Raw genomic sequence first — 27433 nt, 5'->3', positions numbered from 1 at the left:
AAATTTAAGAACAGAGGGCTTTATTTAGCTCACCAGTGTAATAAACCACTTCATGCCAGCCATCCTGTTGCCAGACGGCGTTCCTCGTGTCTTCCCGAGACTGAAGGTCTTTGTAAGCTGCAAATCAAAACAGTACAAAATGTTTTTGTTTCCATTCAAACATTTAACCTATGCTCTAATGATTCATTACGCACAGTACTGAAGAGATTGATAGTTAATTCTGTGAAATCCCAAGATTATGTTTCTCAGAAAAATGCTTTAAGACTGATGGATCTCCACTGACAGATACCAACTGCAACAAAGGTAAGAGGGAAGGGATCTTTGCTAAAAAATCTGGTATCTCTTAGAGTGCTGTATTTAAACATACTGACGTTTAGTGGAAAGCGTGGTTCAAAAGAAAACAGTTGAGCAAGCAATAGGGATAATTTAAATCTTGGAGGCTTGTCGAGTGAACCAGAATCTGACAACAGCATCTGGATGCTTAGTGGTCCAAAGTCCTTCATTTGGAAATCAAGCCCCCCCACTCTTATATTAGCATATAAGAAAAGGATTAATCAGGTAATATCAATCAAACAGAGGACGATTGTCAACAATGTTTATGAGAACAGCTGACCCATTTATCATTAACCAATGTGGTAGATCTATTTTAAACTGAAGCTAAAAGAATGGAAGTGTTTCTACCAGCAGCTTATATCAGATTCTAGATCAGGACTGATATATAAATATATTCCGATACCTAATGATTTATATATGAACAAGACAGCTCTAATCTCTGTTGACTGCTTTATATTTTCCAGTATGACTTGTTACCGGCTATTGTTCCCAAAAGAACTGAGACCTAGGCCGTTTCTCAATATGTGTACTCGTACGTTCTCATGATCGTGAAACATCATCAGCCTCAGCTCTAGCCCTGTTCCAATTCACAAGAACGAGAATGGACAAATTACATCATATCGCCATGTTTATATTTTATCACTGCTGCACTTAAAGAAATGGAAATGTCTTGAGTGTACTGAACGTAATTTAGTTTTTTATACACGGTGTGTACAAAATTACAATAAAGTTTGTCAAAGTCCCCGGATGTTGTTTTCGCCCCTCCCTCTTTACAGAGTTTGCATCGGAGCAGACTTGTCTGTTCTCGTGATTGACAGCTGTCCCAGCATGCAATGCGGCAGCAGCAGCTTCCAGTGGAGTGCTCACAGTGCTCAGAGTATTAAGTTAAAAGTTCAATTTTCTGTTGCTATTGTTCTATTTAAGTACATTTTTAGATCATTTGAGGTGAGAACATTATACTTAAATGCGACACTATATGGCCTATTAAGTGATTTAGTGCATTATTTAAAAAAAAGTTCAGATGGTGAGAGGACAGTGGCGATATCGGGCCTGAGTCTAACCGTAGCCAGGGCTAACGTTAGCCCGCCTGCAGCAGCCCTCTCTCACCATAGCCGTGTGTGAAGCACTGCTGGCTCTGACGACTTTTTTGTTTTATTTGGCAAAATTTTGACTTGATTTGTGTTTATCTGACGGTGTTAATTATCATTCACTATATGAAAAATGTAAAAATTTATCGTTATCTAGAGACTCTTAATAACAGGAGGTGAAATGCAGCTCCAGATGAGCAGAGGGTGTGGTGACGTCACGAGTACGCTTCTCTTTCTATTGACCCATATTTATGCTGCATGCTCCCGTTCTCACCGAATCCATACTTTCCTGTGTTCTTCTCAAGAACCGACATCTTAATATTCGCGTGTTTGGGAATCGAGAAATGGCCCTACTGAAATCACCAAGCTGGACTGCCCAGCACACCGCCTCGTATGAAGTAAAATTGTCAGAAAGCAACCTGTGCTATTGTAAAACCTCAGTGGTGCTAAAGATGGATTACCTTCATGCAATGCCCCATGGATGCAGTAAATGATGCAGTACAATCCCAAATCAAATATTCTGTATAGAATATGGGTGCCCTCTTTATTAGACCAACATCTTAATATTAAAAATCCTTTTTCTAGAATTTTTGGAGAAACGACATCAGGGATATAGTCTTGATTTAAGCCATAATGATCAAAACCAACAGAAATAACTTGTCTGGTTGTGTTTTCTATGCCGGTTCTGGAGAGGCAGTCTGTAGTACATGATTATTAAGTAAAGCAAAAAAGCTGGATCAGAAAATGTTTTTTTTTCCTCTTAAGTGGCACTAGAGGTCACTATAAATACATGAACATGGATCGAGACAGATGCAGCTGTGACACATCTGGAAGAAGCCGTTTAGATCAGATCTTTAGGAGGAAATGCACCTTAACCATCTGCTGCGTTTGTCTTAATCCCCCTTTGACTCCAGTTTAAAAACCTAACATGATCTTACCGATTAGACTCTGCTGTGATATTAATTTGTCAGACACCATGATTAGAAACTTATTTGCTGCCAAAACCAGCAATGGAGCTGATAAGTGATGCTAATTTGCTACCATTTTCATCACAGATAGATAAACTAGAGCACATTTTTAATAATGTGTTATTAATTATATTTTACAGTTCTTAATTATGTCTCAGTGGCGTTTGTGTATATAACATTTATACATCATGTAACATTGTTTTTTTTTCATTGCGGTTTCTTAATGACACAAAGTTTATTGATGGTTAATTCTTTTTTGAGAGTCAATATGATGATATTATCCAAATACTTGTTTTGTCAAAAATCCTACTTAGGCTACACTTGTGTAGTTTAGATGAAACTTTTCAATAAGTAAAGAGATGTAATGCAGTTTTTCTGTGTTTAAAAAAAAAGAGAATCAACTGAGAAATACGCTCGTTTGTCATCTAACCAGCGTACTCAGTAATGGGCGAAATATTGTAGTTTATTGTCTTACCCCAAAGGTGATGGACCATGTAGAGGTCCCCAATCTGGGAGAAAAACCCTCCCACAGCTTCTCTGTTACGCTGGCGGTATCGAATCGCTCTAGCCCTGCAGACAAACAGCAACCAGAGTTAAAACCAGGGCCAAAACACACCAACTAAGATCATAAACTTCCCTCCTCTCTGAATTCATTCTGGACTCTGTCTAAAACCTGGCATTAACCTGATCAACCCATGAACTGCTGCACATGTTCCCAAACCTCAACGCAGGCCAGGACGGAGGTGAGCTGTTGTGGAAGGAATGTTTTAGCCTCATTATGTTCACCCCTATGCAAACATGCGTATTCAGATCACATTTGTTAAACTCTGAAGTCTCATTTCTAAATGTTTTTGTAGCTTTAAGCAGGACTTTAAGCTGTCATCGACACAAATGACACTAAACTGGCTTTAAGTAGCTTCCCTGATATTACTTATAAGACTACAGGAGGTTTTTCAAATGATGGAGCATTAAGGCATGCTAGAAAGCAACTAAAAAAGCCTAATTAACCTTCATTACAGGGACGTCATATATATACGTCACCCTCCAGACAGAATAAAACATAAGCCTACATAAAAGCTGCATTAGATGTGTTGACTTTAGAAGAACCGAGCCAGCTCAGTTATGCTGTCATATGTGATCAAACAGGCTGGTTAAAACTAAGATCCAACTTTTGCATCATACAAGCAGACAGGGCTTCATTTATGATTTAATCTCAGTGACGGCACAGCACAGCTTCAAATCCAAAGCCTCTCTGGGGGAAAGCTCATAATGACAGTGAGGTGAGGGAAGGTTCATAAGCTGCAACTGCTCTGTAACTACAGTTCAATGAGTCAAATGAATTCAGGCTGCCTTACCAGTAATTACCCCATTCGATCATGGTTCCTGGCTGCAGGAGGAGAAAAGGAAAAACACAACATTCCTTATTGCAATAAATCATGTTCTTATTTCCAGATGAAATGCATTTAGATGCAAGAATAACAAGACACGAAGGCTTCTTCAATCATCTGAGGTTTAGACACAAATGTCAGATAAACTTTAAGACAATGGATAATGGCTTGCATTTATCAAATGTAGATCCGACCTTTTCAGATTAGAAAGAACGACTCAATCTGCAGAAAATGGCTTAGTCTGGCTCAGATCTATGTTTGTTTAAATAAACAGGCACAATCAAACACTCAACAGTTTGGAAAAGCTGAAATATTCAAATACTTAAAAAATATACATATCAGGTATGTTCTTCCTTTTTCTGTTTTGGTTGAATGAAATGGCGTTCAATATGAGGGCAATGATCTGATTTCATTAGAAAAGACAGGTATAAAAGACGTCAGAGTCTGAATATCTGCAAAGGCTTTGAAACATTCCATCTACAGCAAGTCAGAAGTTTACATACAATATGTCCCTTCACAATTTGCCTTTCTGGCAGGAATTTATTGAGATTTCACAAATCACAGAGAATTTAAACTCAAACTTACAGGCTTAAATATTTACATTTAGTCATTGCTCTGCAGCTTCTGCTATAATTTTTATGAATATTTAACCCTTCTCCTAAACGGATTCAGTAAAGCCAATTTAAAAATCGCTAATTTTCCACAGACCTGGCTTTAAAGCATCAGTAATCTTTGAACAGAAATGTAAAGCCATGGTAAAAGCTTTTGCCGTTCTATTACCAGATTGTATCCGACTCAAACTATCTCCATCTAATGAAAGGAAGCCAGTTGGGATCTTAAAAATACAATTTGCGTGCCATGAACTATAAACTACTAAAAGCACAGCCCCTCTCCTCGTGAAGCAAGTGTAACATCAGTGTGGACTGAGAAAGTTTTGAACGAGGAAGAAGCATAAAATGGAGGCTGTTACCAAAAACAAGTGAACTATGTTTAAGAATCTGGATATTTGTTAGTTTATTTGTTAAAATACAATCAATTCTGAAAGGAATAAAGGTCAAATATCGCAGTAATCAAGAATATTAATAGTGTAAAAACATAAATAAATAAAAATGCTCAGCATTTGCTGAAGGACATTAAAAGTGTATGTAGTGTATGTTTGTATTTCAAACATTCACATTTTTTTAACCCCATGTGACCTAAATAAAATCCTTACAAAGTGTAACACATTCTTGCTTGTAAAAAATAAAAAGAGGAATGGCTCATTTTAGTAACTAAAAGCCTTAAATATACATGATATAAAGCCTCCAATAGGATACATGGCTTTGGTGGATAAAAAGCTCTTTACTTTTCACACAAGCTTTATTCATTTTTGAAAACAATCTTTGATATACTTAATGAGTTGAAGCATAGGTATTTAAACGTGACATTTGCATGAAAGTAGGTGATAAATGGAAATTGTTTAATCTTCATGAACAGCTTGTGCATTGATTACTCTAAGTGCAGAGTGTTGGGGGCGTTCCTCACCCTGAGCTGGTAAGACCTGAGCTCGTAGATGTTGGGGCCTTCTCGGGGAACAGGCTCATTCCAGAAGCTGAACTCCAGCAGGAGCTGATTCCTGCGCGATAGCAGCATCTTCCCGCGTTCCTTCCTGTATGCCGTGAACTCCTGACATCCAACAGACACAGATCGATGAGCTTTACTGAAGACTTAACGGAGTGGGTGGTAAAGGAAGAGCGACACAGGAGACAGTGATCACCTTATTCTGCCTGAGCTTGTTCATGACCTCAGTCAGAGCGGGGTATCCACCTCTGTAACGCCACAGATGAACTGCAGAAATATTCAACTTTATTGTTATTGTACAGCAGACAGAAGGTTAGATTTTTGACTAACATCAAAGACAAAAAAAATAAATAACTAAATCTGAAAAGTGAAAAAGTGATGTTTTAACTAAAGGATCGTTGCCTCAGATGAGTGATGAAGATTCAGTATACCATGCCTGCTGATTTCAAAACCATGCACTGCTGCACAGACCTGCTAAACTGCTGATTTGTATGTTGATATTAGTAATCCTACCAGCCTGGTCTTGTTCTCCATACCAAGTATTCCAGGTTCCCACCAGCTCACAGGGGTAGTACTTATCAGCATGGATGGAGGGCAAAACATCCTCGCTGTGACCAACGACAAACCACACCAACAATCACATGAAGCCATGGTAGACGGGATAAACAATATTGCTTTCAAAAATCTATCTCAGCTGGGCATTATGGCTTTGAAATATAATCTAATCTAATCTTTGAAATCTAATCTGATATTTTTCCTTACAAATATATTTTTTTCTTTTAAATTTTTATATTAAAAAGGACATATCGTATTTTCCGCACAATAAGCTGCAACTTTTTTTCCACGCTTTTAACCATGAAGCTTTTAATAAGGAGCAGCTTTTCTGTGATTTTTTTCCTAACCACCAGAGGGGGGAGTCAAAGTCCAAATGAAAGAATAAGGGGTTAATTTTAATTAATAACAAGAACATGCTAGCAGCAGTCACAAAGGTGTACAAATGTCCCGCATTCCCACATTTTGCCATTTATTTATCTATTATAGTAATTAAGATTTAAGGCAACAGAAAAATACAATAGTGACAAATTATGACTTTGAAGTAAAAGGTTCAAAAGTTCTTTTTCCCCCCCAAATAAATACCTTAAAAGAACTGTGTGCATTTGTAATCCCCCCCTTCACTCAGATTCTTCAAATAAAATATACATACTAATACAAATAAAACACCCCAAGCTTTAAACATTTTATAGAGAACTGTTAAATCCATTGCTGAATTAAGAGAGTGACTGTAAACCTAAAAGCACAGCCGTCCACCTAAGGGGAGCTGCAGAGATCCACAATGAAAAAACAAGACAACCATCACTAATGTGCTCCACCAATATGCCATTCAGTGAATGCATAAATAGCTTTACACACTGTTGGCCATAAGCACACTGTTTAAGTACAAGGAAGCTGGTAAGAATAAATAAAGTGAAGCTAGATACATGTTAATACTTGAAGATGCAAAATATTTTTAGACAGCAGTTTTCCTTAGAGAAGAAAGAATCCCAAACACTGTAAAATCAAAGCAATGGCATCTGTTTAATGGTCGACTTCACCTTGATGGAATCTGGGGCAGAAATGAAAACCAATCTGAGCTTTGGATATTTTCTAAGCAGGGCAGGTTAATAGCCTTAAAGATAGAGGCGGTAAATAGCTTTGCAAGGCAGTTTGTTTAATTGTAATTATTTAATATAGACAGGTAAATTCTCTTTGGTTTCCTTCATCACTTTATAGGTCACAGTCACACTTACCATAATTTATTGTAAGCATCCAGGCACTCTGGCTTCACATTATGGACTGAAAAAGACAGGCGTTTTATTATTGTTGTTGTTATCATTTTTAGAAGAATCTAATATTCAAATAGCCAACATTCTCATGGTAACTTACACTGAATTTTGTAGAGGTTGCTTTCCTCATTTTTGGTCAGTAGGGTGGAGTGTGCATCTTTTCTGGGATCAACCTTCCTGACGAACAGAGACTTGAACCAGCTGTCCTCCTTGTTTCTGCTGGATGTTGAAAACCCTCTAAACAAAAAACACACAGGAGGGATAATGATGGATAACTTCTACTTGGTGGCCTGAAAGCGCCCAAGGGAAGTGAGAAGGCTGTAGGGAACTGACACAGCTCAAAACGTATAGTGACACTGGTACAGTGGCATAACTTTCTGAAGGACTGGTGTGGACATGTCCCCACCAACTTTGGCATGGAGGGGACAATCCCCACTAATAATTTCGGCTTTTTTCCCCCTTTTCACTGATATACTTTAGCCAACAGTAACTGGGGTTGGGTGCAGCCAACTTTTCAGAGCGTATTCAGTCCGTGCTTTTTCTCTTCCGCTGCTCTCGAGTCCCACCTCTTGAAATACCATGGGATATGTCGCTTTGGGACATAATCATTTTTGGAGTCGCCATTCACTGCTAACAGAGTAGCTACGTGGAGGAGGAGAGACACACAGCACTCAGTAAATTTTAACCAGCAGCTACTTCGATATATGTTCAATTTAAACTTGTTGGTTAAAAAAAATTAGAGATGCCACAGAAAAAAACAGTTTGTTACACATACAGAGCTTTTTCAGCTAAAAATGGTGTACATTTATTTACGTTTAAAAAAGCTGGGCTTCTCAGAGGACCATTACTCACAGTTACAGATTAAAATGAAGACATATCTGTTGTTTTATTACTGAACAGAGAATCAGACTGCAGAGCTTCTAGAGATCCTGAAAATGATTTTCTCAGTCATCATTAGATTGGTAGACAGGTTCATAAATCTGTTTTTAAGCAGAGCAGAGACACCATTAGGGAGAGCTGCAGATTTAAAGGTGAAACAGATTTACTGCAATATGCAATAAAATGTATCCCCAAATTTACAAGAAATAAGGAGCAATGCTATAATAAAATTCAACATATCTTTTTGTCTTTTGTAGTTCAAGAGTGATATATAGCTGCACTAGCAACTCAGAGACAGCCAGACTCACAGGACACAGACTTAACATTAAAATATAAGAAACCTGCAAGAATATTACACAAATAATTTTATTAGCACCAATAATAAAAAATCTGTTTATAAATGACTTTTGAAATATAAGGTTCAATACATAGACCTTGGCTGTCAATAATATATGGGACAAATTTCTAGATTTAATTTTGCTGCTTGTGAAGGAGGATAATCAGTGATGCAGCTTAAAGGGAAGCCATGCATGGATGGATGGATTGAGTTGAGGTAGTGTCCATACTAGGGATGCATGATATATTGATCTTGGCATTACTATATGCAAGTAAAATAACCAAGCCCACTTTCTGAGAGAAATAAACAGTATGGAGGTATTTTTTTAATGAAGCTAAAGAAGAAGTAACAAGCTGACCTTGAGCATTACATAGAAGCTAAGACAAAATCTGACAGAGAGGGCTGTTTTTTCACTTCTGCCAACCAAAAGACGCACATTTTAATAACACTGGTCTTTGATTAAATGCAGGAGATGCAGCTTCGGAGTAACTGAAGGCCAAACCCGGCTTTCTAACAGTAAACGGGTTAGCATTGCTAGGCTAATGGTAGCACGGAGAAAATAAAAAACACCCTAATTTTAATACACAACAGCCGCAATAAGTCGAGTTAAACGTGACAACATGGCATTCAGGTGACTGACTGCTCACCTGGCCCAAAGCGAAAGGTTTCCGGCTGACAGAGCCCTGCTTTTAGCCGGGGTAAATCCTCCACGGACTCTCTGAAGGACTCCCGTCGCCATCTTCAGTTTCAGGAAACAGTCAGTGATGGCCTGTGACCGCAAGGTGGCGGCAGAGCTCCGCTTCTATGATGGGGGGACAACACATCCTGCTGAGCGTCCGCTCACCTTTACACGTTTGGTCTTTACATAACTATTCATTTTGCAAGGTTTATATCTCACAGATCAGGAAATGTAAATCCAACTGCAGAATAAATTAATAAAAAAATAATAAAATTAATTAAATTAAATGAAATTAAAATAAATTAATTAAATGAAAAAAACAATTGTTTACACTTGTGTATACAAAATGACAAAATAAATCTGTCTAAGTCTAAGAATAAGAAGGAGCATTGTTGTTATAAAAAAAGCTGTATAAAAGCCATTTGTATTTATTTTTCTTTTCTAAAACAAAATAAAACATATTTACTTTCTTTGCACATGTGGAAGCTCTCATACGTACCCCTTCTTGTTTAGAAAGTAGGTAAAACTCAATCAAATTGTCTGAATTAGCTTTATTTTATCTTATTAAACATTTTTCTTGTATTTATTCTAGAGTTTGATAGACCATTGTGACACTTAAAATGCGTATCAATTAAATCAGTCAATGAATCAGTAATCAATGTATGAGGCGCTATGGAATAGAATAGAAACATTTTATTGTCCATTATACAGAATGATGGCAGAAATTTGCCTTTGGCTAGCTCATATAAAACAATGTAATAAAATAAACTAAAATACAATTATAAATAGTTCATTACAGACACAGCAGCAGGAGATTCACTTCTTCAAGGGAAAGGAGGCAGAACAGACCAAGTGACATTTGGGTGACGACTTGTTCAGCTCCTTGATGGCAGAGGGCACAAAGGAATTCTGTCTGTATCTCTGTCATGATGGAAGGAGCTGAAAGTGATGGGAGAGTGGATGGCTATCGTCATCTGTGAACTTACAACTGACCCGATGCATTTACTGTAATTCTGAGACAAATTGACTTGTTGTTGGCCTGTAATCTTACTGCCCTGTTTAACAACTCTAAAAAGCTTAGCTTTGTTTTAGGCAGTTAAATGTAAAAAATGTAAAACTGACACTGGTAAACCTTCAATAGGATGTGGTCACTGACTTTAAAACCCCTCAGCTGGTGCAGCAGGAACAGCCTTTGCTTTCTTGTAAACACAGTCAATACGTGCATTAAATGTACGTATTGAATGTAGCATTTGCTCAAAACGATGCCTGAGTATTTGAATGAGTTCACTTGCTCTAAGTTCTGTCTGTTTAATTGAAGTGTTTTAACCAGGAGATTTGAAAGCCCCAGTGTCTGTTGGCTACTGAGGCACATTTCTTTAGTTTTATTTACATTTAACTGGAGATTGCTGTTCTGAAACCATGTCCTGAGATCGATTGTTGCGTTTTCATAGAGGGCCATCGAATGGGCTTTGGTGAGACGTGCGATCAATGCCATGTCGTCGGCCTATTTGATCAATGTTACGTTTTCGGTGTCATAACTGAATAACAAGGGAGATAAGATGCACCCTTGGGGCAGACCTGTATTTAGCGTTAAGCTGTCAGACATCACAATATTTATTATTACATGAAATATATTGATTTAAGTTCTGTACATGTAAAATAAGATGATAAAATAGTCAGTCTCAATAAAACAGGCTGTTATAATTTTTTATGCATAAAACAATAAGAGCAAAATAAAATATTGTCATAGAAATGCTGGCCTAAAGCTAAGGGCTCTAACAATTAAAAGGAAATGTAAAAAGTTAAGTTTTAGTAGTTATGCAAACTCACTGTAGGTTCTGGCAGACTTCAGATAGTAAAAGATGTATTTAGAATTAGGAGCTGTACAATAAAGAGCTCGTCATCACCAGCTGAGTCCTCAGAACAACTAAAGGCATTTGGTTCTCAGATCTCAGTGTTCTTTTAGGAATGTATTTGTGCAAAATGTCATAAAAAATTTAAAATCTTAAAAGCAATTATAAAAGAAACCATTTTGGCCAGATACTAAGTGTTTTTTTTGTTGTTGCAGGAAGGTAATTCTCCTGCCTAGGTTTTTTGCTGACTCTTGCTCTGCATTTAGATCCATCAATCTTGCTATCAACCCAGATCAGTTATCCTGTCTCTGTTGAAGGAATATAGGGTGTTGTAGAGTTTTCTGCCTTAATAGTGGTTTGCTTGTATAACAAAAAATTCAGTTTTGGTCTCATCCAACCAGAGTGCCTTCTTTCACATGCTTACACTGTCCTTTACATGTCTTTTTGTAAACTGAAAACAACACTACTGAAGCAAAGTTAGCAAAGTTGAGTTAGCAAACTCCATATACACATTTGCAATGGTAGAACCGTGTAAGGCAGAGATGATCAGAGGTTAGTCTCTATCACACCCAAATTAAATGAATGGGTGATTACCATATTCCTGTAGAATCTAATGCCATGTAAAGGAGCACATTCAGAATTTTAATCAACTGATCACTTTTGTTTGAGCAAAAAAACACTTAACAAAAATGGCAGGAAACCATGCATTAACTGTGAGTAGTTACCCCTATGATGACCCTATGCCTATGTGCTTTAAAGACATTTTGTTTTATATCTATTTACCATCGTGCTTTCTGAAATGGACCTAAATTTAGGTCCTCTACCAGCTTTATCATCTCACAGGACCTAAAGTGGGAGCTGAACATCAACTCCCTCCCCAAGAAAGCCCAGCAAAGGATGTACTTCCTGTGGTATCTGAAAAAAAATCAACCTGTCAAGGGCAATGATGATACAGATCTACTCCTCCATCAAATTTGTCCATCCTCACATCCTCCATCACCTTCTGGTATGCTGGTGCCACCACCAAGGACAAGGGCAGAATGCAGCGTGTCAACCGTTCTGCAGAGAAGGTGATTGGCTGCAATCTTTAATCTCTCCAGGATCTGTACACCTCCAGGACTCTGAGGCATGCAGGGAAGATTGTGGCTGATCCCTTGAACCAAACTATTCCAGGCTGTGGTCCATCAGGACCAAAACATCACACCACAAGAACAGTTTCTTCACATATATAATTTGTCTACACTATCAATAGCAAGTCAAATTCCTCATAATTGCAAACCTACTTGGAAATAAGTCTTATTCTGATTTTATTCTTATAGTCAATACATAAAATAAAATGGTCATATTTATGTCCTGGTGAAACATTTGTTTGTGGATTATTAACTTAAACTCTCTTGAAACTAGATCCACCCAAAGAAAGAAACTTCTGTTAAAAAAACAACAACGAAGTGTTAGAAGTGGTTGTGAGTGTGGCAACTATAATTTTTTAAGAAAAACTTTACGAATTTGTTTCACCTTGTAAATAAAAGACTCAAATTTGACACATTTTTGCCAGTGGGGCCAAACATCATAAAAGATGCTGAATGGATCATTTTAGACTTAATATTGGAAATACAAAAAAACAGGGACAATATGATTTTATGTAGGCGTTAAGTATTTTCTATACAGGTGATGGCGCTATAATCAAGTTGATATCACTTAATGAACAGCTTTTATCCCATCATGTCTACAATAATTTTACATGATGCTTCTCTTGGAAAGAAGAGCAGCAAAGACAGACCTGCTATATTGAAAATTTTTACTGTTTTCCAATAAAGCTAGATTTATATCACGGTATATTTTATTCGTCCATTTAATGCCTACAGACAAATTTAATTTATGTATATAAAAATGCATTCAGAGCCCAAACACAACATGAAAATGCCAGGAAAATAAGGTTCCAAAGTTTTTTAATGTATTTATTACAAAAAGAAAAAAAAAAAAAAATAGGTGACTGGGCTGTTTACCTCCAAGCCTTCATGAAGAGCCGGTCGCCACAGCTGGATTAAGCTGCACACCGGTGTTTGTGGGGGTGGATGTCACAGGGGTTGTATCCATGCAGGAATTCAGTATAGTTTTGATTGATTTATCATTTGATAGAGTGACTATGAATTTAATGGGGACCACATTGCTGAAACCCACTTGGCTACTTTACCACCAGTGGAATTCAGAAACTATGGAGCGATTCGTTCTAAGTTCAGAGACATAAATCATAAAGGAGTAGGTGCATGGTGAAACATTTTTGAATAACAACAGGTATAGTGTGGATATGTCTGGGAATTCAAAGAATCCAACCAAATTTTACTCTTTAGTAAAGAAAAGGCCTCAGCTTGAGTTGTAAAAGAAGAATTAAATTAGATTGCTCCCCACGGCATTGTTTAATTAGCTCAGACCATTAAAGAAACTTTTCACTTTAGTTGTTAAATGGTAAAAAAAAGAAAATCTTAGAGAGTCAATTCAATACCCAGTGGGATTTTAAAGCAGAGCAGGAGGTTGAAACTGCTTATAACTTCAGCAGTAATCACAGTGGTCTGATCTGTATTTGTACCAAACCTAGTTGGACATGGAATGGCTTTGCAAAAGGTGCATTTTATTATTGGAAGAAATGAGCTCAGCTTTAAAATAGAGAGCTCCAGTTTCACTACTCCAGCTGTATATGATACACACTATTACCAACATAGAAAAATATGTTTTTTAAAGTCTTAAAGATATTTTAAAGCCCATCTCAAAACAGTTTTATGTTTTTTATAGATTTAATATTTTGCCTTTAGTGCTGACTTTATTCTTCCTGACATCGATTCAACAAGTTTTACTAAAAGAAATCCTCAGATTTTGGTCCAAGTTGACATAATAGCATCGAACACATGCAAAAGATTTGTTAGCTGCACATCCATGATGCAATTCTCTTGTTCCACCACATGCCTAGGGTGCTAAGTTGCATTGAGATCTGGTGAATGTAATAGTAAACTGTCATGTTTAAAACACATTTTCTGCTGGAGGGAGCCTTTAATTGATAGGTAAATTGTGGCCATAAAGGAAAGGATAGGGTTAGTTAAAGCATGGTCAATTGGTAAAAATTGGTCCAAAGTGGGTTTAGAAGGATGGAACCATTTTTTCAGTATGCTACCGTCTGAATGTTGCAGCTGAAATGTCAAGATGTTGGCGCTGGCTTAATTATTCATTCCATTCACCTGTCCAACTCTGCCCAGTTTCTAATCACTGCTCATCTGATCCACCTGCTTCTGCCTCAATTTAAGGTGCTTGCATCCGGTTATCAGGGATAGATTATCCTCATTCTCTCTTGCAGGTGATGAGAGGGTTTTAAGTGTACCTGAGTGTTTCTGATTACCTGATCTTGACCTGTTCTGCCTCTCAACCACTGAGCCTGCCTGTTCCCGTCTAAATTGGCTGCCTAAACTGTCTTCGAACTTCTGGACCTTTGAGCCTTCCTTTTCTGATCTGTTTGCCTGACCTGGCTTCAGACCCCTGGACCTCTGAGCCTTCCTGTTCTGATCTCTTTGCCTGACCTGGCTTCGGACTTCTGCTTGTTCTCAGTTCTCTGGGGCTGCAGGATCTGGGACACTCCGGGCAGCACCCGCCACATCTTGCTGACAGCCCACCAGCTGGATTCTACCTTGTTCACAGGAAGAGTGCTGAACTGTTAAACCAGGTTAGTGACTCACATATTCATGTCATTCTCTGTTGGATTTCTGTGGTCACTAACCTGTGTTTCCTTTTACAGTTCTGAATTAAATGCTTTTAATTATCCCATGGTCTGTCTTACCTCGGATACTGGGTTGTCTGTTCTGAGTCGTCTGGTACCATTATGCAAGCCTGCTATTGTCAAGGTTTGGATCTTCAGATAGCATTTTCCTGTTCTTAGTTTACAAGAAAGGCATCTAAGTGTGATCTTCAAGGTTTGATATGTTGTGTATTCAGGGTTGGTATCCTGCACACCCATGGTTGTATGCCTCTCTGTTATCTTGAACCAGTCTACTAGCTAGCTTCTGACAACTTCAAGGCATTGTAATCCATACTATCTTCTCATTGTTAGATCATTCTCTGAAAGTCCCAGTAGATCAGCAGTTTCTGTAAAACTCTGCCAGGCCATCTGGTACCAACATTTCCTATGTCAACTAAACTCCCTCAGTTTAAACTTCAGCAATGTGTCTTTGCCATGGCAAGATTCCCAAATGAATGGAGTTGCTGTCATGTTATTGTCTAAGAAAACACTTAAACACGTGTGCCTAATAAAGCGGCCAGTAACATGACTGCTATTCCAATCATGTGAGCTATTCATGACAGAGCTTAATGTTCTGCAGCTCTCCTGTTGGCTTGTTTTTCAGTGTGTTTACCAAATCAGATGTAAAATATATATATTTCTTATTTTCCTCTTAGATTGGCTAAACTAAAAGCTGGCTATACAAATTTGTTATATGGACAAAAGAAGTAAAAGTTTAATCTATGTCTTTCTTTTAAACAAAAAATCTGAATAGTGACCAATAAATATGAATGATGTAAGAAAAATAAACTGTGAGAAAGGACTATGATCTGATCCTGGCATAGTTACTGGGATTTGATTATGACTGATGTAGATTTATCACCGAACCTCAGGACAATATTACAATATGTCTGGAAGTCTGAAGAGAAAAAAAAAATCTCACACTGCTATAATCAGTTTCTTTTTTTTCCCATTAAAACTTAATTTTCTCTAAAATAATTAGAAATTACTGCATGGTCTATGTCACTCCCCTGTAACATTATCCACTCATATTCTCACTCATTTTGATTGTTTAGGCACAAGTCTATACTGGGCCTAATTCCTTGGATTTTGCTTTTTGAAAGCATAAATTGCTCTAAACCAAGAGTTTCAGAGGAGCAGCTGTAAAAACAGCTGACATGATTTCTCTGGTAATGTGCAAGAAAACATAGGATGCCATTCATCTGAGAGCTTAGAAAATGTTTAAACATACGCGCATTCTTCAACTAATATGGCTTTGCCCCCTAGTCTCCTACACAGGGTGGATCTTCTATAAATCACAAATCCCAGAGCTACATTATCTGATTCGCTGTCATTGAGATTTCTCTCACCATCCTGTTATTATCTTTGGCTGCATCACAGAAATACATGATGGTGAAAGCTTTCCAAGAATTGCAGCCGGATGTGTGAGAAAATACTTTGGACATTCTGTTTACAGCCTTCAGCCTTATCTTGTCTGGGCTCTGCAGTGAGTGAGTGCAGCTCTGTGGCTGACAGTGGTATTAAAACTCTTATGGTGTTCGCATTAAGTAGATTAATATCCAGGAATCCGTCTGTGTATATATTTCAATAATCTAATATAGATAAGAAACTGAGTGCAACAACACTTAACTACTCTGGAGTTGTAAACAGGGATTAAGAAAGGATTTAAGGATTCAAGGTTTTTTTTTTTTACTCTCATACCATCTCAGATTTGCATACTTCTAGTATGAAATTTTGACTCAGGTAACTGTTCAATAAGCTTAATATCTAAGAAAAGAAAAAGATATAACTGAATCTTTCAACAGTCCAACAACTGCAGGGTAGAAAACTTTCTGAGACTGGTGGTCTTCCACTGGATGCTCCTCAGCCGTCTTGCTTGTGGGGAAAGGCTGGAATAGTCTCTGTCAGGGAGAAATACGATAGGTCTAACTGTGTGACGGTCTTGCTTACATCACATAAGTTTGGGGTCAGCAACCCAAACTGCTGAAAGACCCATATTGGAAAAGCAAAAAACAAATCTGTCTGGAGCCGCAAAAATTTAAGTCTTATATAAGCCTCATATGGCAACACAGGCTCTAAGTGTATTAGCCCAGTATAACAAGGACTACGTGGGCTTAAATCTATAATAAGCATTCATGATTAAATGTTTATCCTGGAGCAAATATCACATAGTAGCATGAATGGAGAAAGTAGCAGTGAATGCTCTCACTGCATACCGGTTCATCACACGGTTTAGGTTTTGTTGCATTGATGAAATTATAGAAAGACAATAAATCAGTCTTTCTATGGTGCACGTGTTTCTGTTGTGAGGAGTTGATTGAGTCATTAGGAACCAAGCAGGAACTGATATCCATCAGAGCAGTGCTCTCTAACCCCGTAATCTCACCTCCTCTGTCACCAGCGTTACTTGGTGTTATTTCTTTTTGAGGATTTTAGGGGGAGCACCTGTTTGATCTGTGAACAGTTTTCCATGCTTGCAAAAAAACTAGCAAGAGTAGTGGAGTTTGGAGATGAAATCCACTTCTTATGCTACGTTCACACCGGACGCAGCAGGAGCAGCAAAATCTCGTCTGCTACTTCCTTTTTGCTGCTTGTACCAGTTTCTGACGCGCGGCTGAAGCAGCTTTGCTGCTCTGGCTGCGAGGTCGAAAAGTGGGTCTGACGCCTGTTGGGCGGAGCTACTCTATCCTTTCTTTGCCTCGCAGCTATATTTGCTGTGATCAGTGGGAATAAAGTAGTTTTAATATGTTTTTAAGTGAGAAAATCCACCTGAAAACTTAATCACTGCAGTCAGTTCATTCAGATTACCATCCTGCCTTCCAATATTATTTCTGTCGGAGCTGCTCAGACCCCCACATACCGGCGGTGCGCTGTCAGTAGGAACCCCATTCAACAGCAGCCTATGGCCCGGACGCCTCCTCGCGGTTCACCGCGGCAGGAAGGTGGTTTTCATGTACATAATCCAAACTGCAGGCACCAGGATAATAAAAGCGAACAGGCTTTGTTGACAGGTTTCAGCATTTTAAGTTAAAGTAGGCCTTAATAAACTGTTTCAGAGGAGTGATCATAGCGCTCTGTATCATCAGCAATGTGTCTCTCTCCCTGGCATCTCCCAGATCAGCGTCTGTGATTGGTTGATGCGGCGCTTTGAGCAGCAAAAGTTACATTTTTCCAGCTCGAGCAGCAGCGCGTTTGCGGCGCGTCTCACGCGTCAGATGCTTAAACGCTCCCGACGCGCTGCCTCAGCTGCTCAGAGGCGCTGTGCCTGCTGCTCAAAACGTGCTGCGGGACCTTTTGCTGTGCCTTGACGCTCGTCAACCATTGACTTTGCATGTAGTCGCTGCTTCTGCTGCGCCTGCTGCGTCTGGTGTGAATGCAGCATTAAATCTATCTTTGCTCTCCTCTAATTTATCCAGAACTTCTGCAATCACACTTTTTCTCTCACTTCCAACTTCGTGATTGGCTACATATAGAATGCCTTCAATGGAAATGCCTTTCCAGCTGTAGAGGGGACACATCTACCATATGACAACTGTGTGTCTTGCAGGGGAGTCATATGTCAGCAGAGTAAACAGTGAGGCTCAGCAGGGCCCAGCTCCCCAGTGTGGCACCCAGTCCAAGAGAGAAGAGCTTTTGCACAAAAGTCTATGGAATGATGGTGTTGAATACCGGGGAGAAAACCAGGAAGTGCAGACGGATGTAGGAGTTTCTGCTCTCCAGGTGGGAGAGGGCTGTGTGCACCACTGATGAGATGGCGATGGATCACCCAGCAATGCAGTCCTTGACATGGTTCATGTTTATCCTTCTAAAACACTTCATGCTTACCAATGTTAAGGCTATTTGGATGATAGCCATTCAGGCCTATCACTGGGAAGCACTTTGGAACAGGGACAATAATGATTACCTTTAAGCAGTTTCAGGCAGATGTCAGTGATAGTGGGATTTTAAAGATGTCCATTAACACATCAGCTAGCTGGTACAGTCCCTTTGTAACTGTTCCTGAATGTTGATGGTGCCTGCAGCTTTATGGAGTTTGATTCCAAGGAGGGTCTTCCTCATGCCTGCTGTGATCAGATGGATAGGCGGGTCACCAGGAGGTGAAATGAGTCCGGTACTGATGGGGATGTTGGGATCTTCAAAGCAGGCGTAGGACCTGTTAAGAGCATCTCCCTTGGGCATTTGGCATCTCTAATGTTGTACCCTGTGATACCCTTCAATATATCCTATGGGTTACTGGTGGTAATGTGACCCTGAGATTTATGGTTATATGTGGTTTAGGCCCTCACACTGCCTGCAGTCATTCTTTACCTGGTCTCTCAGAGTGCTGATGCTTCCCCTGTCCTGAAGAGAGCGTCCCTGCTTACAGCAGAGCTCTCAGTTCAGCATTTAGACAGGGTTTTTAGTTTGGATAACAGGTTACAGTCTTGGTGATGGCGACATCATCAGCACAGTTGGAGATAAAGCTGAAAACAGAGGAGTGGAATTCCTTCAGGTCCACCTCACCCTCATATCTAGCCGTCTCTCTGATGGCCTGCCAATCTATGCATTGAAAACAGCCCTGAAGCATAGCAGCGACATCCCTGGGCCACCCACTGACTGTTTTCATAATTGGCTCTTTTTAGTGAGCAATATGCTTGCACCAGAAGGATGTAGATGGGGTCAGGGACGCCAAGATGGGGTCGAAGAAGAGCCCTGTATGCCTCAGGAATGTTAGTAAACACAGTCCAGAGTGTTGTCTCCCCGTGTGAGAAAGATGACATAGTAGGAAAAATAGGCAGAGTGTCCATCTGTTTCATGTGGTTAAAGTCCCCTTAAAGGACGTAAAACACCTCCGGATGCTTTATCTACAGTAAACTAATGGACTCATATAGTTTCCTGGATTAGCATCACCTCCCAGTGGGATGAAAACAGTGGTGATAAACACTGCTGTAACTCTCCATGGCAGATGTGCAGTTGACATTTCACTATCATAGGTAATATCACATCAGAGGGGTTGCTTTTAACCAGTCCACAGTTGGTACACCAACCTTTATTATTGCGCATACAGCGCCTTCCCCCTTGTGTTTTCCCCTTCCAGTGGTCATAGTTTGCTCGGAATAAGTCAAGTCTGTTTATCTTGAAGGTGGAGTCTGTCATGTTATTGTTAAGCCACATTTTTGTTAGGCATTGAACACACAACTCTATATCTCTGTAGAAACAGTCAGCCTCAGACGTAGCAAATACTACATTATTATCCAGTGACGGGACACTGGTCTGAAAGAGAGTCAAAAACGGTGGCTTTCTGGCCCTTAGCTGGGCCAATGCTCTTGCCCACTCCCCCCTCCTCTGTTTTGGAGCACAAGGTTTTCTCTAAACTGTTTCTGTGCCGCACCAGTCTGCTTATCCAGTGCGGATTTCAGCCTAGGAAATATATTGAAAACTGAATTGTGTCTGATGGCCATCAGTTCCGTTGAGTTATATCTCCATCATTTTAACTAAAGAAGTGCCTAAATTTGTCTGAAAGGAATAAAGATAAGGCCTGATCCTGGGAGCTGTAGATGCTGCTGTACCTCTTTAACATGACCATGACAACAATATCACTTGATAAGGCACTAGATCATGACCACTTCCTAATCCATTGCTTTTTTATGCTGAAAATACATATTTTTCTGTTTTAAAAGAACATACAATGTTGTTTTTTTTAAATCTGACAATTGAAAAATGTTTCTAAAACAAAATGTGACGACTGACTTTTTTAAGTGAACTCAATCAGCAGGTTTACTAGTGGTTCCTAGAATTTCTAAAAGTAGAATGGGAGGCAGACATTTTAGTTATCAGGTTCTTCTACCAACTATCGGTTTTAGCCCGTGAGGCAGACACCCTGTCTATTTTTAAGGATAGGCTTAAAACTTTCCTTTTTGAACAATCTTATAGTTAAAGTGGCTCCTGTTATCCTGAGCTATTTCTATAGTTATGCTGCTATAGGCTTAGACTGCTGGCGGACATAGGGAACCCTTTTCTTCGCGCTGCTTCATTCTATCTTTATTCTCTCATTCTGCAGCATTTGTTAGTTTAATCTCTTACGCTATGCTCTCTCTGCTTTTTCTCACAGTAGTTTCATCTGGTATGCTCCTGTTTGGGTGTGACCATTCTTGTGCTGCTGCCATCAACACCTTTGTTTATAGATGTTGGAGCCTGTTTTTTTTTGTTTTTAGAGTAGTCCTGTTTCTCTGACTGTGACTGACTGTATGTGCTCTCTTTCTTTCTCTAAAATGGGAGCTGCCTCAGAGCTCATCTACCTACCACTACAGAGTGAACGGTCAAATTTAAAATTCTGGCTGATAGAATAAATACCCAACTTAAAATCCAGGTAGGCAGGAGCCTTTAATACACCCAAAAGCCATATTTACAAGAAAAATTGATTGAACAGCACACGGTGTTGGGTTTTAATCCAGGGAAATGTGAGTTTAAAAGATTAAGAGGACGAAAAGATCAAACAGATCCCTTCACAGAAAAGCCTTTTATTAACAGTTTACAACATAATAGGGCAGGCCTTAAACAGAAGACCAAGTAATGATTATCTGTCAGGATGCAGGTCATAAGATAGTGTGAAATGACCATCTGGCTGGATGGAAGTCGCACAACCATGTGACTCTGCCTCATGACCTACTGGATGCAGGTCATAGAAGTTTATGACCCTTCTGATTGAATCACCTGCGATGGACTGGCAACCTGTCCAGGGTGTACCCCGCCTCCTGCCCATTGACTGCTGGAGATAGGCACCAGCACCCCTCGCGACCCCAATTGGGACAAGCGTGTAAGATAATGGATGGATGGATGGATGATTGAATCACAGGATAGAAATGTAACATCTTCTTTCTTTCAATGTTTCATATGTCCACACGATAATTTTATAATTATCACTCTAACACACGGGACCATCAAGAGAGGCAGCAACAGTGGGATCTGAACTGAAACCACATGAAATGAACTGAGTGGTAAAAATATAGAGAAGGGTGATTACTGAAAAAAAAATCATGGTAGTGAGACTACTTCACATATGACGAACAGCTGAGAGGAATCCAGGAAGCTAAGGTTTCTTAAAAAACAAAACAAAAAAGGACAGAATTATAAGGGAGAAATTATCAGCTATATGAGATATGAAGCACAGATTAGATCGAACGATTTTAAACATGACTATCACTTCTTGGAAGACTGACACATTCCTCGTACCCCTCGGTAATTATAAAGCAATTGCTCACAAAACAAACATAAAAATACATAAACCTGCATGCATTGAATACTATTTCCTCTGTATCTTTTTCAACTAACAAAAAACAAATCACAGATGACTAAAAATAACCAAGGCCCCACCCACACACCCACATCACACTCACAAAACCTGTATGCGAGATTCCATTCAACAAGCAAAACAAAAATAAAGAAATGACAAACATAATCTAATTAGGATTTATAAACTAAATGCCACAATGACATTCAGTACAACCTCAACTTGCATAAGAAATTATACTCAAAGGAAGATCAATAACAATTTATGAGTATGCCAAAACGACCTATTCCTATTATATTAGACATGCTTCACGTTTCCTTTTATAGATTTCAAATGCTGCATCCTTTGCAGTACAGAGAAGACAAGTCATCCTGGTTTGTGGGAAATAAAAAAATACAAAACAGCAGTGTGAGCGAAATCACTCCACATGTCATGGAAAATGTAAAAACCATAGTGTGGCCTCAAGATGACATTACCAAAAACAAGATGAAGGTAATAAATCTACCGGTAACTTATTTTAGTCCAGGACTTTCACACGACATTTATCAGCTTCTATAAATTTATGGTGTTTTGCTCACAACTGTGTGCGTCACCCCACTGATAAAAATGCTTTAGCCTAGTTCCAGAATCATGCCTCGGACATCTTAATCAAACCACTTAAACATCATAAACACTCAAATAAAAGTTTCTCTTAGACAGACAGAAAGTAAAACATTATTTCGGCCCTGAATTTATAGAAATCCAATCCAATCCACATTATTTATATAGCACATTTAACAACAAAAATGTTTCCAATGTTTTGTACATAAAAACAAACAAAAAACCAAATAAACATGTAAAATAAGCCTAAGTCTAAAATAAATATATAAATAAAAAGTAACAGAGGACCACACAATTATGTGGTGTTAAAATTCAAAGACTAAAAGTGAGTCTTAAGAAGAGAATTAAAACACTCCACTGTGGAGCAGATCTGGATTAAATGCAACATGATAAAATTCAGCTTTTAAAAAAAGTATCGAATTTTCAAGGATATGAATAAAAACTATGACACCAAAACACAAAGGCTAACATCAGCAGGATCATGACTTGAGCTCTGCCCCTAATTCATGTTTTGTTGTAAATCAGCCTCTAGGAAGAGACAGAAATACATTAAGGGAAACAAAGAAGCCATTTGTGCTAGCTGACAAACTTCATGACGCATCATTGTGTTCGCCTTCTTTGCCTCTGCCACGGAGTTGTACTTCGTAAAGCAATATCTTGACACAAATGAGAGGTGTGATTGAAAAATACAAATTCAAGGCCAACAATGTATTTTTAAAGTGAAGAAACTGCTCTCCTGAGCCATGGTTTTCTTTCACTTACAGTATGAGATTTTTGTCTGGAAGCAATTTGGCCTGTACATCAAATCTTGAGATGCACAGGAACGCGTCCACAGATTACAGCTTTGCGCTTTCTCATACATCACAGGCCACTTCACAAGGTCAGTCCACTGATTTATACTGGGCCGTCTTCCCAATATCCAGCAGTGGACGCATGTGAGGGAATGTGCTTCAGGGCTGATAGATGAATTTGGGCCCCCATATATTATACCCTGTGATGATCAAACAATGACTGGTATTTCCAACCATAATGCTTTCCAAGTAGACGCTGGTAGTTAGTCATATCAAAACCAACCACTGCATGGTCCATTATACAACAGCTTTATACTTAGTCATATTAAAATTATTTTTTCCACAAAAAAACACGTGAAAGATGTCCATCAGAAGTGAGCCTAACTCAAAATCAGATGTCATGAATCAACCAATCAGAAGCTTCAAAGATCATGACATCATCATTATCATTTTTCCTAAATTGTATAAAGGGAACAGCAATTTTTGTATGTTTTCTCCTTCCACTGGAGAACAATAAAATTTATTTTTACTCATTTACATTCAATCTATTAATCTCGTATGTAACAAATAGAAATGGTGATGATAATCCTAAATGTTATATATTCAGTGTCTGACAAAAAAAGAAGATGTATTTTTCTAGACACTGCGTTTAAATGTATGGTTTCACCTATAAGGAAATTTAATATTAAATCAAAATTACGCTTTCAGCCAATAATAAATCTGATTTAAACAAAGCATTTTCTAAAAAAAAATTTTTAGCACCCATTATAAACCAAAAGAGTTTACATTTGTTTTTGAAATGTCAACTCTGATATTGATGATTATGCTGTTTTTTCTAACGTTTTTTGCCCCATCAGTCTAAGTTGTCACAAGTTAAAATTCACAAGCATAGTGATTTATATTACCAATATATAATTTGCAACTGCAATTGCTTTGATGAATACCAGGATTATCTGTTCTGACATCAAAATGTTTATATAGAAAATGTTGTGTTAGTTTGAAAATGTTGAGATAATCTTCCTAACTGCAGCAATTAACATTTTTTACAGAAAGGTAATTATTTTGTATGGGCACAAACCAAGATCTGGTAGTACAAAGTTTCCGTGTATTTTAAAGTTGCAGGCAGAAAAACAGAATGAGTCCGAGATTAAAAATTGTATTGCTATAATTCTGTCATTTATTTATACAAAACCTGATTCATTATTGTAAATGGCAAAGGTGCTACTGAAAGCAGGTATGATAATAATCTCTGGTTCTCCTTTTTGTGCTTATTTCTTTAAGCATTTAAAGGAATTTTAAAAAAGTTCTCACCTCTTTGACATCCTAAAGCAATTTCACTCTTTCGATTGACGTCATTCTGTGACAGCGTTTACAGAGACCCCTTTAAAGATATATAGGTAAAGCTTAAGTTTGATCTTTCAACATGTAGAGGAGAAGCCTCTTTGCGAGTTAATGTCAAAAGAGTGGGCCCACAGAGATGCAAAGATGATCTCATGTTTTCTTTTTGACTTTTTCTTGCCCTCATAGCACAGGTGCTTTGGTAAGGCTTGCTTTTTCCTTCCTTGTGCACACATCTGGAGAGTGTCAACACTTCAGTCCTGCTCACATATAAACTTTAGAATGAATGGAGCAGTGTGCATGTTCTCAAAATCTTTTCAGTAGTCTATAAACCCTTCAAGCTGGAAATGACTACCATCAAATTAAAGTTTAGAGTCTAATCTTCCAAATCCATGTATAATTTATGACCAAGTTTTGTATTTTGCTGTGTAGTAATAAAGTAAAATTTTTTCACTCACCAAATATTTCAAAGTTTTAATTATTCTGAAGAACACCCTGCATATTTCCTTAATCAAGTCTTTTTTATGATGTTTGTTCCGATATGACACATTAATAAGCACCTCTTTGAAAAATAAAACAAGTTTACTTGTGAATTGCTGGTATATTATCACTTTTTAAAAATTTCCTTGCTGTTTGAGTATTACAGTTTTTATCGAGGGCTTTGGTGCATTTCTCAAAACATTAGAATTAAACATTGCACAATAATAAGCTCAACCTCCACAACATTTTCCTTTAGGCACAAGCTATTGGGACTGATTTACAGCACTGTCTGTTTTGCTGTATTTTGGGTTCTAAAACTACTGCAGTGAGGTCTACTAAGCCCCAGGGAGAACTGTTCATTGTTTCCAATAGTGCAAAGCTGTGAACAGTTGCAAATATAAAGTATAAAGTAAAGTGCATATTTAGTGTTTTGATTTTTATATATTTCTAATTTATTTCCCATATTTCAAAATCTCATGCCTGGTATATAATGCTGTTTTGACTTTATACAACATTTGGAAGCACTTCCAGAGTAGTCTGTCACAATGAAAACATGTTCAAACCTTTTGACCTGAACGTTCAAAGATGCTGCTGTCATAACTTGTCATTTTGACAGCACTGACACCTTCAGTGACATAAAAACTTGCTTTTGAAAATGTTTGATTAGGGGACCTGCTTTTGAAGGATGAACTACCCATTTTGAGTTGCTGCCTTGCTTTTGTGATATTTACTTTCTATATTGAGAAAGTGACTCACCTTTGCAGGTTATCTACTATATTTTTTCAGTTTGCACACATTGAATGATTATGTGGATACTATATAATTAGCTTCATTAAGCCCTCTCCACCAAAACAGCAGGCAAGGCAGGGGAAGTGTCTTACCAAGGACACAACAACTTAGACAGATGGAGCAGGGGCCTATTAACTGGCATGTTTGCATTTAAACATAGGAGCTACCTTAATATTGGCTTGGCTGATAATCTTGAGGGCGAGGAAGATAGTGCAAAGTTTCTTCGAAGAATCCGAGGGAGCTCAGTGCTAGAACTCCAACTTTCAAGGAACATTACGTGTCACTCTTCCCTCAACGTGAAATGGTAGAGATTCTAGCTTGTAATGAAAAGCTCGAGAAGAGATCACTCGGAACAAACACTTTAATTAACACTTCATAATGTATATGTACTAAATGACTATAAGATATGGTTTAACATAATGTATATGACTCAGACCAGATAAATGGCTGAGGTTACAAATGGCAGCACCTAACATCGGGCTTGATTCTGCAGAAAGTCCACCCAGAATAACAAAGCATAAAGAAGCATTTTATAAAGTACATCTCCAGGGTCACACCTAGCTACTTTATCACATCTATCATGACATCCTGTGGAGACTTCAAAAGCTCCAGCCATATCAAGATAATACACAGTGTTTTTAGATCAAGGACAATGCACCAAGTTCTTTCCTAAATCATTGGTACGTACATAATAAATATGATTACTTTTTATTTTGACAGAAGAACTGTCCTAATTTGATTAACTGCGTGGGAAAACATTAGCCTTAACCCGAAACAGCTAGGTATTGTTAGAGTTTAACTTGCACATAAATGAATAAAACGAAAACAATCCTAACAACCTCAACCTAAAGAGGTAGAACAAACTGCATAGAGAAATCAACAATTTATGTATATCTACCTTGAAGGGCAGATTGTGGAAAACACACCATTATTCTTTTGGTGATGTTAGAGCAGTTCTCTGTTTTACATCGTTCATTCATTGCATCTTTATGTAAAAAAAAAAATTTAATTAACAAAGAATTTTTATTTAACATTTATATCACAATCTTGGCGCTGATGACTGGCATGATTGCTCATTTTATTCACCTGCCTAACTCCGCCCAGTTTCTCATTACCGCTCATCATATCCACCTGCTCCAGCTTCTATTTAAACTGCTTACTTTCAGTAATCTGTGCCAGATTATTCTTGAGCCTTTGATGTGAGAGTCTCCTAGAATTACTTATTGTGTTGTGATTTCCTGATCTTGACCCATTCTGTCTTCGAACCTTTGAGCCTGCCTGTCCCTGTTTTGATCTGTTTGCCTGACCTGTCTTTGGACTCCTGTTGGATTCTACATGGGGACTGTACCTGGATTTGTCTCTTGACTTTCCCTCTGGATTATCTTCATCTGCTTGGATCTGATCACCTGCTTATTCTATAGTCTTCAAGGTTTCAGCATCTGGAACTCTCTGTGTATCAACCACTACTTCTTGTCA

At 38.3% G+C, this 27433-nt stretch overlaps 1 protein-coding gene across 1 annotated transcript in view; it reads right to left on the bottom strand.

Annotated features, from left to right (window-relative positions):
* The window catches only part of LOC107088322 (protein NipSnap homolog 2-like), a 59387-nt gene that overhangs the window by 818 nt on the left and 31136 nt on the right, over nucleotides 1-27433 (bottom strand). Inside the window, exons 2-10 of the mRNA XM_015380433.1 lie at nucleotides 9024-9178; nucleotides 7261-7397; nucleotides 7125-7170; nucleotides 5851-5945; nucleotides 5534-5604; nucleotides 5302-5442; nucleotides 3745-3776; nucleotides 2865-2959; nucleotides 34-117 (exon numbers count right to left, since the gene is read on the bottom strand). Of these exons, the coding sequence (XP_015235919.1) occupies nucleotides 34-117; nucleotides 2865-2959; nucleotides 3745-3776; nucleotides 5302-5442; nucleotides 5534-5604; nucleotides 5851-5945; nucleotides 7125-7170; nucleotides 7261-7397; nucleotides 9024-9178 (856 nt within the window). The remainder of the gene's footprint in view (nucleotides 1-33; nucleotides 118-2864; nucleotides 2960-3744; nucleotides 3777-5301; nucleotides 5443-5533; nucleotides 5605-5850; nucleotides 5946-7124; nucleotides 7171-7260; nucleotides 7398-9023; nucleotides 9179-27433) is intronic.

The sequence above is a fragment of the Cyprinodon variegatus genome, unplaced genomic scaffold (assembly GCF_000732505.1).
Source record: "Cyprinodon variegatus isolate N-32 unplaced genomic scaffold, C_variegatus-1.0 Scaffold213, whole genome shotgun sequence".
Taxonomy (NCBI): Eukaryota; Metazoa; Chordata; class Actinopteri; order Cyprinodontiformes; family Cyprinodontidae; genus Cyprinodon; species Cyprinodon variegatus.
Note: the sequence above shows the minus strand (reverse complement) of the source record. Positions and strands in the feature narration are given on the sequence as shown.